Genomic DNA, 17,597 nt, shown 5'->3' on the forward strand with positions numbered 1-17,597 from the left:
GCAAGCGCATTCTTTCCAAATCAGATGGAAGTAGTTTGGAAAGAACAACGCACAAATTCCCAAATATTGTGTATAAATGTTTGTTTTCATTTAATTGGACTTTGTTATATAAAAGTAAATAAAATAAAAAAAGATGCAAACATGAAAATATGAAACAAACTTCTGGTGTTTTGATTGAATTTTGCCATGTATATGTAATGCTAGGATACTATTAAGACATAAAAGCCAGAGGAATATTAGGGCATTTTATTTGTATGTCTTTCTGGTCAAAGAACATAGTAAACATAGTTCATTTTCATATTCATATATAAATGTGATAAAACTGTAACTATAAATATATGTGAAGAAGGATTCTGCTCCATTAATGAAAGAAAGCAAATTGACAGACCTTTACTTGTTTATCTTTGTGTGAAGGAAAAGACACAGCCATGGGGTGGGGGATGGCATTTATCTAAAAATTGAGTCTTGGTCCTGCTAATAAAGTAAGGGGTCTCCAGGCAGGACACTAAATCCTCCAAACTCACCACTCTAGACATGGCAGGCGGAGATGTTACACCAAACTTTGCTATTCTGTCTGTAATTTTGTTTTTTTTTTCTCAAATACTAGGGGTAAATCAAGAATATTTACTATTAAAAGAAGTTTTGACACATCCAGTAAACCTTATATCATTTGTCTAATGCTATTTGGACAGAAAAGGAATGATGTCTAGGAATAAGAAACTGCTAAAACCATGGAAAAGCAAAGAAGGTGAATAGAAACTATTCTATGGTTTTCCATAAAATATCACTTAGGATGAGAACCCACCCCTATGTTATAAATGTTGTGTTTCTCCTAAAAGTAATTGTACTCTTTCCAATTCTCTTTGTGAGGAAAATTATACATTAATACAATGTGTTCTCCATAAGAGGGAGGAGTATGACAATTTTCCATAGCCCTGAGCAAAAATTGTCTCCTGCTTAATGGAAGCATACTTATTCAAATCATGTCATTGTTCCAAATGACTACAATCAGCCACTCTGAAATGTATGAGCCTCGGACTGAATGATTTCTATCTCAGTCCAGGATACGATTCATAACAACCTTGAAAGAGTAAAGAGAAGAAATTCCCTGGCAAAGCATTGCCAATACATTTCCATTTAAAGTACAAAACTGCTTTTATTCAGGTACTCGAGGGTATTGCAACCTTCTGCAGCTTCTGACTGAACAACACTTCAGAAATGTCTGAGTGATGAGAGCCTTTCTCATCAGGATGATCCAGTCACTTACTCATGATGATTACATTCAGATGCCTTCATCTTATTAATTACATACTGCAAAGCATGGCTCACATTAATCCAAGTTGTTTGTTGAATTATGGTAAAATAGGATTCACTTCTGTCCCTTGATTATTGAGAAAGAGCTTCAAAGATGTTATTTTTCTATGACAATATAATTTAATAGTCCTGAAAATAGCATATTTACTGAATTTTAAAAATCAAAATTACCGCCAATGAACTCAAAGACCCTTCACTCTATCTGAATGATGATGATTGATAAAGTACTACTAATTACTCAAGCAACGTCTAGATCTCATATTGGACATAGTTCTAGACAGCACCAGCTTCTAGTACAACTTTATAAGATTGTTTGAGACATATGAAAGTTTAATGGTGACATGCTTGTAAGATATGCTGGAGCAAATGTGGCACAAAATTTATGGGAGTAACCAACCACTATGTGATTGGAATTCAGGCCAACTACATGAGATGTAACCCACTGCCTGGGTAGTCAAGAACCTCGGACTACATAGACCGTGTTCCTACTCTGCTAAAAACATGTAGCAATAAACTGACTCTGAGTAAAAGTTTGCTATACTCATAATTAGTATCTGTCTCATTCATAACCAAGGAAGTTTCTTTCTGCAGGAGATGGGAACAAACACAAAGACAGACAACTAGACAATGTGCAGAAAGTGAGAGACCCTTAGAATACTCAAGTCTTTTTTTTTTTTTTTTTTTTTTTTTTGGTTTGACATTATTTATGTTTTTTTTTTTTTTTTTTTTTTTTTTTTTTTTTTTTTAGGCCTTAGTGGAAAGCAGAAATGAATGTGGAACACTCAGTCTTAAATGGGATGTCTGCATCAAATCCCTTCCCTGGAGCCTCAGGGAACTCTGTAGAAAAAAGGAGGTAGAAAAAAATGGTAAGAGCCAGTAAAGAAGACATCAAGGAAACAGCCTTCTAGACACGGCAGAACCGGCACATATAAGAACTCATAGAGACCGTGTCAGCAAAAACAGTGCTTTGCAGGTCTGGGCCTAATGGGATCCCAGTGCTAAGAGGGGAAATAGACACAGCCTCCATTTCTAACCCACAAGCTATCTCTAGTTGATAACTGTTCCCAAAGGAAATTAGTTTTCTCCAATGGAGTCTCATTGGGTACACAAACCACACTTAAGGGCAGGCCCCATGCCAAGCAGTAGATGAAGAACATAAAACAAACTCCATGATATATTTTTTTTTTGTTTTACTAAGCTTTTTCTGTGCATTTTCCCTTAAAGATATTTTCTTATATATTATGGTTTTATTTTTTTTAATCCTCATGAGCATAGATGTAGATAATAGTTATATATGTGAGATCTTTGACTTTGTTTTAGAATAAATGCAACTACTACCTTGAAACTACCACCTTGAACAACTGGGTTTTAGAATTTTTGGGAGTTCATAAAAATTTTTCAAAACTGCTTACACCCATGTTAATAACTACACCCATGTAATACACATAAAATAATGAAAAATGAAATTAAGAATTAATAAAATTGTCATATTTTAAGTTGGACATAACTGCAAATTGTCAAAATACTTTAGCCTTGCTTCTAATAGCATGATTCACTGTATAGTATAGTGTTATAGTTAATATCAATAAAATGACCTCTGTGTCCATTAAATAAACAGTTCTTCACAATTATCTATGGATGTAAGCTTTTATTAGAGTGAGAAAGCACATAATGTTTCTGATAATTATTGGTAACGTCTAATAAACCTTCTTGAGTATTTTCTTCCTTCAAGAAATTTAAATGTGGCATACCTTAATACAGATCTAAAGTGAAAATAAAGGAAGGAGTTCTCTAGACCTTTCTTTGGTTTCAATTTTCTCTTCAAGCCAATATTGGCTCCCTCTTTTATGTTCTCTCACTCTCTCTCTCTCTCTCTCTCTCTCTCTCTCTCTCTCTCTCTCTCTCTCTCTCTCTCTCTCTGTCTTCTATTCCTAACCATGCTCAATCTTCCTGGTCACACATGTTTTCCTTCCCCCCCCCTCATTTTCTCCTACTTCTCTCTCCATTCGCTGCCCCCCCCACTTCCCCTGAGCTCTGGGGGACTTGTTCCTTCCTGGTTCTGTGAGGGACTTTATATGAATCTCTTAGAATACACCTTGTATCCTAGTTCCTCTGGTGGTGTGAATTATAGGCTGGTGATCCTTTGCTCTAGGTCTAAAATCCATATATGAGTGAGTACATACTATGTTCCTCTTTTTGTGACTGGGTCACCTCATTCAGGATGGTTTCTTCAAGTGCCATCCACTTGCCTGCGAATTTCAAGATACCATTATTTTTTTCTGCAGAGTAGTATTCCATTGTGTAGATGTGCCACATCTTCATTATCCATTCTTCAATTTAGCGGCATCTAGGTTGCTTCCAGGTTCTTGCTATTACAAATAGTGCTGCTATGAACATAGTTGGACAGATGTCTTTGTTGCATGGATGTGGATTATTTGGGTATATGCCTAAGAGGGGGATTGCCGGGTCCTGTGGTAAACTAATTCCTGAGGAACCGCCATACTGATCTCCAAAATGGCTGTATGAGTTTGCACTCCCACCAGCAGTGGAGGAGTGTTCCCATTTCTGCACATCCTCTCCAACATGAGTCATCATTGGTGTTGCTAATTTTAGCCATTCTGGCAGGAGTAAGATGGTATCTCAAAGTTGTTTTCATTTGCATTTCCCTGATAACTAGGGATGTTGAGCATTTTCTCAATGTCTTTCAGCCTTTTTGATTTCCTCTATTGAGAATTCTTTCTTCAGTCCACAAAGAATTGTCTAGAGAACTACAAGACTGCCGCCAACTAACAATTTGAGCATCCGTGGAAAGGCTACCGTAAATGCCCTTCCCAGATAGTGAGATCAACAACTAACTTATCCATGGAGCCCTCATCTAATACCTGTTGGAAACAGGAGAAAACACCCATATGAAAACACTGAGTCGAACTAGAACACTTAGTCGAACTAGAACCCTGATGCAGATGGAGAGGACAAGACCAGGAAGCAGAAACACATAGAGACAGCTTACCTGAACAAGGAGGAGCTAACAGGCCCCCAGACTGATATCTGGGAATCCAGCATGGGACTGACTCAGGCCCCCCTGAATATGGGTCTCGGCCAGAAGGACTGAGCAGTCTAAGGGACCTCAGACAGTGGAGCCAGGATGTATCCCTGGTGCACAAAAGGACCTTGTGAACACATCTCTCATGGAGGGATAACTGCCTTAACTTAGAGATAGGAGAGAAGCCCTAGTCCCTACTTCACATGACCTGTCAGATCTACATGACCCCAAATGGATGGCATTCCCCTACATATGGAATTGGGGTTGGGGGATGGGATGGGAGGGTGGTTAGGGTGCATGTGAGAGGGCAGAGAGGGTAAAAGGGAGGGAGTGAGGGAAGGAGGGAGGGAGAGGGAAGTGGGATCGACATGTAAAATAATAAATTAAATAATAAAAAAAATGCTTTGACTCCAAAATTAAGTTCAAGGACAAGTTACTGGGGAAAACGAAAAGCTGTGGATTCCTTCCAGACTAATGTGGTTTGATCAAGCCAGACCGCCTGAAACAGTGTACCAGGTGATCCTACATTCAAAACAGCTGGACAAAGCAGCCTTATAGACTACAGCCAGGATATCTGAATCTTCTTCGAATCCCCCATGATAGCGCCCCTTACCAGCAGGAAGTAGTTTGGAAAGAATGACGCCAAAATTACCAAATATTGTCTATAAATGTTTGTTTTCATTTAAATGGACTTGGTTATATAAAATAAATAAATACATAAATACATAAATAAACAAACAAACATTAAAAAAATAGAGGAAGGAAACTACTTCTTGTCCCATAGCTAAAAAATCAACACTTCTTTTCCAGATAACACATTTAAATACCTTACAAAGGTATGAATAAAGGAGAAACTCTGCATTTTCAAAAATTCTTACCATTGTGTAGATAGAATATGTTCATGTTAATTGTGGGTGTTGCTTTAATGTCTCAATAAATAGTATTCTGTATTTATAAACTTTGTACTTCTGAATGCCCTTCCCTTTGAAACAGTATTACAATTACAGACACACAGCCAGGTCATAGCCATATAGGAAAACATTCCAAGCTATTTGGCAATGCAAGCTACATTCTGAACAAATTAGTTCTATTATGTATAAAATAGCATATAGGTAGCATCATATGCAATAACAGCATACTGTACATACTAGCATAAAATTAAAATGTTGGTCTTTTGAAACAGCAAGAATAGGGGTTAATTATTTTTTTGGCAATCTGCTATCTTTTTTAAAGAAAGAAGCTAACTAATGGTAGTAATATTAAAGAGACAAGAATATACATTTAGGTCATCACAAAGTCTGAAAAGCAAGCCCTTATTAATAGAATAATGTCTACCAAAGCAGAGGAACAAGTATCAATCATTTCTCAGCCACCATAGAACATCCTAATTAAGATTCTAGTATTATGGGTTATATATACTGATTTTAAAAATGGTAAAATTACTGAAAAGTGGAGAAAAAGAAAAAAAAGGTCAAGCAGTTGTTACTACAACCATGATTATAGCATGCTCCATCATCAATACAGACACTACTATTGCTTTGAATGGCAGATCCCACGTTTATCCCAAAACAATGGGTCACAGAACTCTACTGGTAATTGCTGTCAGATTCTGTGCCTAAGACTGTACAAGGTGCGCACTCATTGTTGCATAATATCTTTGTAAAAAGAATAATTTATCACCCCCTTAAAGACACCAAGTGAACCTGAGAAACTAAGAAAGATCTGAGCAATATCTGAGCAAACAAATCAGAGGGTGGAAATTCTGGGAGTCTGAGATAGACAGGAAATCCCCCAATTATGGGTCTATTGCAACTACCATGTTGTAAATGTTGAAATATAATACATGAGTGTGCTAAGAGTATTTTGACAAAGAAAATGCTTTCCTTTTTGGCACTTTCCATCCACCGTAGGTGCTTTCATGGCATGTCTATGAAATAAGGTTCTATATCTGCCACTCAAAGACTCAACCACAAAAAGGGCAAGGCCTGGATAAGAACTCTTCTCACTTTTGCTGATTCATAGTCTGGCTTCCTGGCAGAACCATTGTTCTCATCAGTGAATACAGTTTATACCAAAGCTAAGAATGTAGTTGTTACTGGAGAGTGAGTATCATCACACTGCATGTGTGAATCTGAACTGCATGGAGTTTTAGTGTGTGTGTGTGTGTGTGTGTGTGTGTGTGTGTGTGTGTGTGTAAGTGGAGTTCTTAATTGGTCTAAATAATGAAAAGCCAGAGTCAGATATAGAGGAAAATGCTGAGAGATCAGAGAGAAGGAGCAAAGCACAGTACACCTTACCTCCTCAGCATTCCAGGGAGGAGAGAGAATTTCGCTGTTTCTCCTTGCTTGTATCCTGTTTCTTCCCAGCTACCTCACTCCCTGTCTGTCTGTACAAACCTCCAGGAACCCTATGGTTAGCTAGTGGCAAGCTAGCTGGCTAGGTTTTATTTGTGCAAAAAAGACATCACTCACTCTCTCTCTCTCTCTCTCTCTCTCTCTCTGTGTGTGTGTGTGTGTGTGTGTGTGTGTGTGTGTGTGTGTGTGTGTGTATGTGTGTGTTCCAAAGTCTGTGATGAGGAGATGTCTCTCTTCCATTCTGGGTGTGCTATAGTGAATAGAAGGAAACTAAACATTTCCTCTTGTATCTCTATCTCTTATGTTGTTCGGCTCCACCCAAACCTTGTAACTGAAGCTACAGATGGTTGTGAATCACTATGTGGGTGCTGAAATTGACCTTTGGTTCCCTGCAAGAGCAACAGGTGCTCTAAACTGCTGACTCGCTCAACTAGCCTGTAGTAATAGTTTCTTTCCATAAAATTATGAAATAATCTATCCCATATATTATGCTTCTTACACAGAAATTACAACATACACAATCCTCCAAAATTCCCAAATATTGTCTATAAATTTTTGTCTTCATTTAAATGGACTTGGTTATATAAAATAAATAAATAAAGAACTAGTTAGAAACAAATGAAAAAAAATAAATTCACTTTCACTTCTTTAAAAAAAATAAGATGTGGTACATTTACACAATGGAGTACTACTCCGTGATGGGGGTGGAACAACAGAATCTTAAAATTCACAGGCAAATGGATGGAACTAGAAGAAACCATCCTGAGTGAGGTAACCCAGTCACAAAAAGAAGAACATGGTATGTACTCACTTATATATTCATATATGGATTTTAGACATAGAGTAAAGGATCACCAGCCTACAATTCACATTGCCAGAGAAGTTAGGATACAGGGAGGGCCAGAAAAGGAAAGGGACAAGATCACCTGAGCACATGGCAGGGGCAGTGAATGGAGAGGGAGTTAAGAGACAGAGAAGGGGAGAAGAGGAGGGGAGAGGAGAACATGAGGGACCAGGAAGATTGAGTCAGGGGATGAGTAGACAAGAGCAAGAAAAGAGATACCATAATAGAAGGAGTCATTATAGGTTTGAAGAGAAACCTGGCACTAGAGAAATGTCCAGAGACCTACAAGGATGACCACAAGTAACAATCTGAACAGTAGTGGAGAGGCTACCTTAAATGCCCTTCACCTATAATGAGATTGATAACTTCCTTATATGCCATCCTAAAACCCTCATCTGGTCGAGACGGAAACAGAAGCAGATACCCACAGCTAAACACTGAGCTTAACTCCTGGAATTCAGTCGCAGAGAGGAAGGAGTGATGAGCAAAGGGGTCAAGACCAGGCTGGAGAAACCCATAGAAACAGCTGACCTGAACAAGGGGGAGCTCATGGACCCCAGACTGATAGCTGGGAAACCAGCATAGGACTAACCCAGACCCCCTGAATGTGGGTTTCAGTTGGAAAGCCTAGGCAGTCTAAGAGATCCCTGACAGTAGCACCAGGATATATTCCTGGTGCACGAAGGGACTTCGAGAGCATATTCCCCATGGAGGGATGCTCCCTTAACCTAGAGACAGGAAGGAGGGACTAGGCCCCACCCCAAATGACTTGACAGATTTTGATGACCCCTCCTGGAAGGCATCAGGCTCCCTGGGGAGTGGGTAGGGAATGGGATGAGAGGAGGGATGAGAGGGGCATGGGAGGATGGGAGGGGGAAGGAATTGAGATTGATATGGAAAAATAAGAAAGAATAATTTTAAAAAGTACATGTAATGGGGCTAGAGAGATGGCTTGATAGAGTGTTTGCTATTCTTCCACAGGTCTCTGCTTCTATTTCCAGCACCTACATGATGGCTAACAACTGTTTGTAATTCAAGTAAGTCCCCAGGGATTGATAACACTCTCTTCTAGCCTCTGTAGGCACCAGGCACACATGTACTGCACTGACATACATGCAGACAGATACCCATGTATATAAAATAAATCAATAAATTAATATGTGTATATATTATAGGATTTGCTTATCCAATTATGGATGGGAAGAAATTCGAAGATCAGCCACCTTCAAGCTAGAGAACCAGAAAGTAGACCGTATAATGCCAGTCTAAACCCCAAAGCCCAAGCACTATGATATTAGTCCTTTTTAAATTGAAGGCCCAAAACTGAGACCAACTGGCTAATTCTCAAATGAAAGTCAGAGATTCAAGAATGAGAGTATTTGTCTAATGGATGCAGGTAGGGTTGTGTTAGGTTGAACATGGAGAAAAGTTACTCTTCCCTCTTAATTTCTGTTTAATTTCAGGCTCAGGAAATTAGATGATCTTCATTCCCCTGGGTAAAGGTGGCCTTTTTCTCATACTACCTTACTAATTTCTTTACACAGATCCAGCAGTGACATTCAGAAGTAATATTTACCAGTGATCTGGGTATTTCATACAAAGGTAATCATTACATTAGGGCAAACTTTCTAGATTGTGTAGTTCTTCCAGTAAAACATATCTATCAAAACCAGGTACGGGAATTCATCTTTGTCAGGCATCTCTGCTGTGCTCTGGAGGAATTCCCATCATCCGAACCTCCATAAGTGATGGCCTTCTCTCTCTCTCCAAGAGGTATTACATGTTGCTTACCCAAACACGAACAACTGAAAAAGTGATCTCAGTGCAAATGCAAATAACTCTTTTAGAAAACCTGGAACAAACCTAGACATCATCACAAGCAGCTTTGTTCCCCACCCTCTGGCTATGGCACATCTTAGAAGCAGCGAAGATCTGCCTGTAGAGTGTACTTCAAAGACAGTGAAGCTCCCGTCTTCACAGGTGACCCCTGTGATCAATACTCTTTACAATCTAACATTCTCTGGAAAACTCATAAAGTATGAGTCTTCCTGGAAATCACATGACTTTATGATACAAACTATTTCTAGAATGCCCATCCTAATAAAATGTGACAACCCCAAATTTATTGTGATTATACATTGTATATAAGGTATGGTGGTATAAAAAGAGGCTACTGGGTTAACAACATTTTCCAAGACACTAAAAACTGTTCAAATAAGACACTGAAGTGTGGAGATGCAACTCAGTGACAGAGCTCCTGCCTAGCCTGCACAAGGTCCTGGATTTGATCTGTAGCACACACACACACACACACACACACACACACACACACACACACACACACACACACTATGGCTTCCAAGCTTGATTGATGGACTTGTAAAATGTTTAAGTCAGAAAAGACATTAAAGAAAACAAAATACTACATGTTGCCACTGTGATGTTGTGTATAATTATCTGCTCATCACACCTAAGTGAAATAATTTTCCCCACTTCACATGGCAATTTCCTGTTGGAGCAGCAACTGAATTTTGTAGTGCTTTAAACCACAGGAGCGTATAATCTTAAAAGAACAGTTTTTTTTTTTTAAAAAAAAAAAATCTCACTATGAAATCTGAAAACATAATTTCCCTTGAACTTTACTGTAAACTTCAGAAACAAATGATATTATATTACCAACAGGAATTTAGGCACAGTTTATATAGAAGTTATAAATGTCACATAATCATTGAATCAGAACTTTACCATAGGAACAGCTGACAGCAAAGACTATGCACCTTTTTGAACTACTACATGCTTAGTCTAAGCTATCTGGAAAGTAATTATGAACTACAAACACACAATTATTTCTAGTTTTGATGATCCAGTATCTAACTGTGGTAGGTGTTAAGGATGAAAAATGCAAATAATATAGTCACACAATCTCATTCCAGTGTGGTATGTTCACAACTAAGGTATGTGAATGTACTTATTAAACTTCACTTGATTAAAGAAAGAACATAGTTGACAATAATATTTTGGATTCTTATGTTCAGGTACATATATATTCATTAGCATATTCACTGAATAGGATAGAATGTAGCATACCTGTGCAATATAGCAGGCAAAGGATATTCTGGATATCATTAATTAACAGGGCAATGGAAAAGGTGACACTCTAAACAAGGGCTTTAATTGTATTTGCATACAAATTCATGAACAAAGATTATTTCTACATACATATATATATATAAGTATATATGTATGTATATATAATATTTATTTGCTAAAAGGAACCATGTCAGGATAATATTTAAAAGTGCTGTTTAGATAGTCAGGGGTCAGAAAACTTCTGCTGAAGAATACCAGAGAAAACTGTCATCTTTAGCTATTTAAATCAAAGTGTTTCTTCCATCTTCCTGAATATGAGCCAGTAAAAGAAATTAGTAAGTTAAAAGTGTACCAGCAATTATCTATATGGTGGTCTTTTTAAAAAGAATATGCTTTGCAGATAAAGAGAAGCCACGATTCCTCTAGGTGTGATTTTGGTGTGGGAGAACATGAATAAGGATTCCAAATCTTTCAGAGAACTGCCTGCACCTAAGATCTCAGAACCTTGGCCACATCATCACAGATGCTTATGTGAAAACAAAGTGTAAACATCTTGACAATGTTTTTAAGCTAGCAGTTCTCAACCTGTGGATCCTGACCCCCTGGGATCTGCTCATTGGATAGCCTGCATATCAGATATTTGCATTACAATTCATAAAAGTAGCAATACTGCAGTTATGAATAGCAATGAAAATCATTTTGTGGTTGGAGTTCACTACAACACGGGGAACTGTATTAAAGGGTACAGCATTGGGAAGGTTGAAAAGCACTGCTCCAAGCATTACTGTCTGGATAAGATTGGCTGTGGAGCCAGCTTTAATCCACTTTTCCTGACCTTATTTTCCTTTAGAGATAAAGTTCGAAGACCTTAAGGTCAGAGTGTTACCCATTAATTCTGGAACTCAGTCCTTCACTATAAATTGTGGGGGGTGCTTGCAAATAGAATGAAACAAAATTCAGACAAGCAAAAGCTGTGCTGGAATTCCTCTTCTCGGGAGAACCATATTGATTATTTATGTTATTATGCGGTATGAACTTTCCTTTTCATATAGTTTCACATAGTTCTGTTATAAACTTAGCTGTAGGCTTCTCGATACAATGCTACTACTGCGATTAATTTTGTTGGAAATTCTGGATAGATATGAAGCAACGGGAGCAGCGGCAGGACTGCACAATTAACCACAGAAAACTCATGACGCAAAGACTGTCTTTACATTTCACTTCAATTTTCCTCAAGGATACCTGGTGCACTGTGAATATGCTATTGTCTGAGTTAAGGATCAGGAGAGTATTAAACCAAGAAAAACAATATAGAGAAAATATAAAATTGGAAATCTCTTCATTTTTGTTAATAACAGTTCATCTTTTTCACATTCCCATCAAACTCGGGAGAATGAAGCCCTCATTCCCATAATCCAACAGGGCACAGAATGATCCAACTGTTAGGATTTTGAAACAGTAGTCAAATCCTAACAGACACACTCTGCCTGCTGCATGAAGTCTGACAGGGTCCCTGCTGGAGGTGATAAGTATGTGGGCATCATGCTCATTCAGCCCCTGGCAGTGCAACAAACGCTGACAGTTTGACAGTTCCTCGGTTAGAAAACCACTTACTCTTTCTGAGATGTGGATAGAGTAACCGCGTATGGAACTTTAACTCTGGACAGATACCTAGTAAATCACAGCTGCAGTGACTTGGGAAGCAAGGCTTTCCTTGCTAAGCATCTTTGAAAGCATCAGGGCCTATGTCAATGTTTGAAGGAACTACCCCAAATATTCACTAAAGTCCACCTCCACAACTAATTGATTGTGATCTGAACACAGCTAGATTTAGAATGTATTATTTCAGTAGATTATTACAATTATGATTTAGTAGAAAAAATGAGCTCTATAAACAAATGTGATGACAAATGGTGACCACGGTCATGTGTACATGCACATGTACACACATACGCTAAATGAATATACAGACTTTTAAAGTAAAAGAAAAATATTTGAACATCAAGGCTATTTAAAACTATTTTTTAAACAAAGAGGAAAAAATGTGAGGCAGGGTCTCTTTACTGAGCTGATGGAGTCCTAGAATTCTTCATCATCTTGCCTCAGCCTTGTGAGTGTTGTAATTATAGGTGTGTGTCACTGCATCTGGATTATAGACTTTGAGGATGCCAACAATGTAAATGGAACATTTGAATTGTTTATAACGATCCTAACAACATTTATAGAACATCTTTATGGTATTTGCTGCTAGGAGAGCCTCAATCCATTTGTGTAGAAATCTGATCAGTTCCCATGGCTACCTGATATTCTTGAAAAAGATTTCTGTATACATGCTATAATGTGTATGAATCAAATTTCCTTTAATGCAAGATAATGAGCATAGACTGAATTCAAAGCTGGTCAAAGATAACAATATTGACCTCAAAACATTATGGACCACACAGGACTTCCAGGGCCGAGAAAGGCTGGAAACCGTCCTTTGCCACCTTCACAAGCACAAACAACCGTTCATCCCAAGCATCTGCAGGCTAGGTATTCTTTCCCCAAATAGTTTTCTGACTGAGAGACTCTCCTATTTCACTCATGTTATGATAGAGGCTTGAGACATGCCCAGGATGGGGACATTCAAGCCATGCTTTGTTTCTATTGCTGAAAGTCTTTCTATGTCCATTGTTACTGTGTCCAGGGTGGGAATTAAGCTTAGACAATTCAACTCAGTCAGCCTGCTGAGGGCTGCTGAAAAACACAACCAGGACTATTGCTACAGTGAACTGTGTGTTTTCAACGTTATATGTGATAACAACTCTGCCTGGCAAATCTTCCTCTTTCTGCTGCTAGCCACTTTAAGCCTCTAGCATCACAATCTCCAGCATCCCTGATACCTAGGAGCCTTTCCCTCTTAGTGGATAATCTCACTCCCATTTCTCCAGGAAAAGACATCAATCATATTTGATAACCATTGCCTTAGTTCCTTAACACCAGTAAAACCATACTGTACAGGAACTTACTTCCCTCCTTGCCATTGCCTCTGGAGAACCACTCCCATCTCCCTAAAGGTCAATAATGCAGATATTTCTAGATACAGTGCCCTCCCTTTATTTTTGTAATGGAAATCAATCATTATTGACCACTATTTTGCTCTATCTGCTACTCTATCTCTTCAATGCCTTTATCTCTTAGTATTCAGATATGCTGTTTATTTACACTCTTTATTTACATGCCTTTAATCCCAGCAGAAGCAGGTGGATCTCTGTGAGTTCCACGCACCAAAGCAATATAGAGAAAGTGTGTCTCAAAACATCCAATTAATAATAATAATAATAATAATAATAATAAATCAAAGTGTTTCTCTACATCTTCTTGAAGATATTTAGTTTCTGCACAAATATGTGAACCTTTCACCTTCCATTTCTTTTCTATTTTTGCTCTTTAAATATCTGGCATTGTCATCCACTGAGATTTGTCTGTCAATAATAACTGACTAATGTGTTTTGTACTGTGCATGGCTCTGAACTGCTTACTGCTAACACTGTGGCTTAGGTCAGCTTAACCTCAGCATAGAAATCCAACTGAGAAGATGCTTTCAGGAAACCCAAATCAAAATCATCAATAACATGGATAGGTAAGATAACAAAGCAAATATATTGTGTGAATATATGTCTACATTCAAAAAGCAATGCTATATTACTATGTTCTAGAAATAGGTAAGGCCTCAATAGCCTGAATTTGCCTAAAAAATAGAAATGCATTTTGTAGCAATATGTTGAAAACAATTCAGTGATGTCTACTATTAATATTTCCAGTCATCATTGAACTGAGGTCCAAGTATACTAACATTCGAAAAAAATAGTTGTAAAGCTACAAAAAAAGAGATAAACACTGTTATTAAATGTAGATGATAGGTCAATCTTGAGGAAGTAAACAAGAATCTACAAATGATTTAATAATTAAAAATTGAACCAGAAAGGTGGATATAATTTCAATCAAAATATCAGTGAAACTTTAATAGGTTAGCAATGAACAAAAAAAGAAATTTAAAGTATGTCATTTTCTAGTCATAGAATATAAATTAAGTGACAACTCCCTCACATAAATTCCCAAAATATTTCTAAATGATATTAACAATGTACCATAAAGTTATAATAAGGGAAGAAGGTATAAATGATTATGTATCACATTGTCCATTTCTGTGTATTTAAACTTTCAGACCAAGCATGATGTGTGTGTCATAAGCATGGAAAAATTCCCTGTATCTCCATTTTAGAGGAGATCACACTGGTAAATACAATTATTGAAATACATAATACCTTTAATAAAATACTTAATATTGTGGGGATCGCATTTAAATCATATCTAAAAACAATTGCAAACATAATAGCACTTAAAGAATGGAATTTCACTTTTTTCTTAGTCTACCTATTTTAATAAGATAGTAAGGTGTCAAAAGACCCGATCATAAAAGGCAAAACTGTACAAACCTTTGCAAAATATCAACTCACACATGACTAGAGTAGGGAATAACTTTTAAATAAGATTATACATCAACAACCATAGAAAAATAGTCATAACAGAAGCAAATTTAAATGTGCTAAGAATGTTATGAAAACCAAATATTCAGAGAAGAAAGTAATTTTTGTAATTTAATTAAGTAGCAAATGACAACTCCTTGGTGTATTCACATGTATCTCTGTATATCTCCAAGTAATGTTTCTAAAAAAACAAATGACATCTCTACATCCCAAAGAGGTGACACACCAGACCAAAAATAAACAAACAAATAAATAAATAAATAAATAAATAATTACTGGAAACAGACATGAAGTAAAAGAGAAATATACGATGCTAAAAAAGGAAGCAGGAAGCAGAATGTTTTATAGTTAGGGAATTTGAACTGAGACCATAAAGATACATAACTATCTAAAGATATTAGCAGAAGCTTAGAAGTCAGTATGTGGTTGGATCATGTGGCAGCAATAACTTACTTTACACTGGTGTAGTAAGTGAAAACTAGTACACTTCAATGAATGGGTCTGATACTACTCAGGAATTTCTAAAGCATGAGTTTTTCTATTGCAGTTCTACTCTTCCAAGCACAGACACACACACACACACACACACACACACATACACACACACACACACACACACACACACACACAATTATGCTGAAGTACAACAGTATATAGCCAATAAATATATGTAGGAACATTGCAACTGCTTTACTGATAGCAGTCTAAAATGGAAACAGTGCAATAAATTCTGGCACATTCGTATCATAGAAAAAAATGCAACAATATAAATAAATGGGTTTCTACTCCAGCAAGGTTTCTACTGTACATGCTCCAGCAAGGATGAATAAGACAAACAAGGTAGAATTTTAGGACCTAGAAAGGTAATATGCAAGGCTGAGTACAAGTCTGAATACTGGCAAATTTTATTTCATAAGGTCATAAAGTAATTTGAAAAATAACCCAGTGGTTACATTAATTTCAGACTAATGGGTCCAGTACTATGATCAGGCTTTCAGTTGCTTTCTTTTTTGACCACAGCAGGTATGGTTTCCTTTAGAACAATTCGCTACCTCCGAATTCTTCACTAGCAAACAAAGATTAAAATGAACCAAGATAGTTTAACTCAGCAAAAATTTAATGTGGTGTTGTTGTTTCCAGTAATAACAACTCCTAACTCACATGTGTCAGCACAGGAAGGAAGTGCCTCCAGAACCAGTGACTCTCAACATAGTCAACCTCAGACACCAAGGCCATTATACTTATCAGTTCTATATACAAACTCACCATCAGTCCCCCCCAAAAAAAATTTGTAAAAAGAGCAAGTACATTTCCCCAAGGACTTTTGTATTTCTCTTTGCTAGAGCAGAAGTCATGGTATTCTGTCAGACATCCTGTTTTGGTACTTAGCTGACTCACTTTGTGATCTGCAGAATATACTAAAGATTGTTTCCTATAAGTACAATCTCCTAACTATAGGCAACACACATTCTACTATAATGCCACCTTCTACAGCCAACTTTCAGTACTACCATACTGAATTTAGCATTTTATAAAAGCATTATTATTGAAAATGAAATGTGTTACCACTTTCATGGGAAAGCATTATGTTATTTTTCTTCCTTTATATTATTATTATTTATATATTATTATTACTTTTTTTTGAGAAAGGGTTTCTCTGTGTTGTTCTGGCTGACCTGAAATGCACTCTGTAGACAAGGCTGGCCTCAAACTCACAGAGAACTGCCTGACTCTGCCTCCCAAATGCTGGGATTAAAGCCTCTTGTTATGAATGCCTGACCATCTGTATTATTCTAAGATATTAATCTAATAAACTATCCCATACTTCTTATGTATGTAAGAGTACTCCAAGCCTCGGACTCATGGTCTAAGGTACGTCCTGCATTCCTTATTCCTTTCCCATTCTCCTTTTGGAACATATGCACTTTAATGGTACTGTGATCACTCTCCAGAAAATTATATGGCAAAACCATAATATTATAGAGAAAAAAAACATTTATTATAAGTCTAGGCTTACTTTACGGACACCTCTGCCAAGTTCCTCTCCGTAGTTGGTTCCAAGGATTTCAAAGTGCACATTGGGATTACCTCCATTTTCTGTAAATTCTAGCTCTCCAGTCAGTCCATTAACTCCACCCTAGATGAGGAAAACAGACACGAATTTGAAAGTTCAAATAAATCAAACAATTAGTAGTAAAGGATGAAAAGAAGTTATAAACACTCTATTTCCATTTACAAAATAAAATTTCAAAGAATATGCTTATTAACAGGCTAATTTTAGTAGATGTAAAACATACCCAGGAGTTCTACTGAAAGATACTTTGAAGTGGTTTAATTCAATCTTGTCAACTTGCCACAAAATTGATTAATGCCCTTAAAGCCAGTGACTGCTCCAAATAGCCCTACTTAGAGTTGAGATTCAA

At 37.2% G+C, this 17,597-nt stretch overlaps 1 protein-coding gene across 1 annotated transcript in view; it reads right to left on the reverse strand.

Moving 5' to 3' along the window:
- Grid2 (glutamate ionotropic receptor delta type subunit 2) overlaps window positions 1-17,597 on the reverse strand; it is a 1,241,117-nt gene that overhangs the window by 473,157 nt on the left and 750,363 nt on the right. The window contains exon 8 of the mRNA XM_051202902.1: window positions 17,192-17,311. Coding sequence (XP_051058859.1) covers window positions 17,192-17,311 — 120 coding nt within the window. The remainder of the gene's footprint in view (window positions 1-17,191; window positions 17,312-17,597) is intronic.

The sequence above is a fragment of the Phodopus roborovskii genome, unplaced genomic scaffold (genome assembly GCF_943737965.1).
Source record: "Phodopus roborovskii unplaced genomic scaffold, PHOROB, whole genome shotgun sequence".
Lineage (NCBI taxonomy): Eukaryota > Metazoa > Chordata > Mammalia > Rodentia > Cricetidae > Phodopus > Phodopus roborovskii.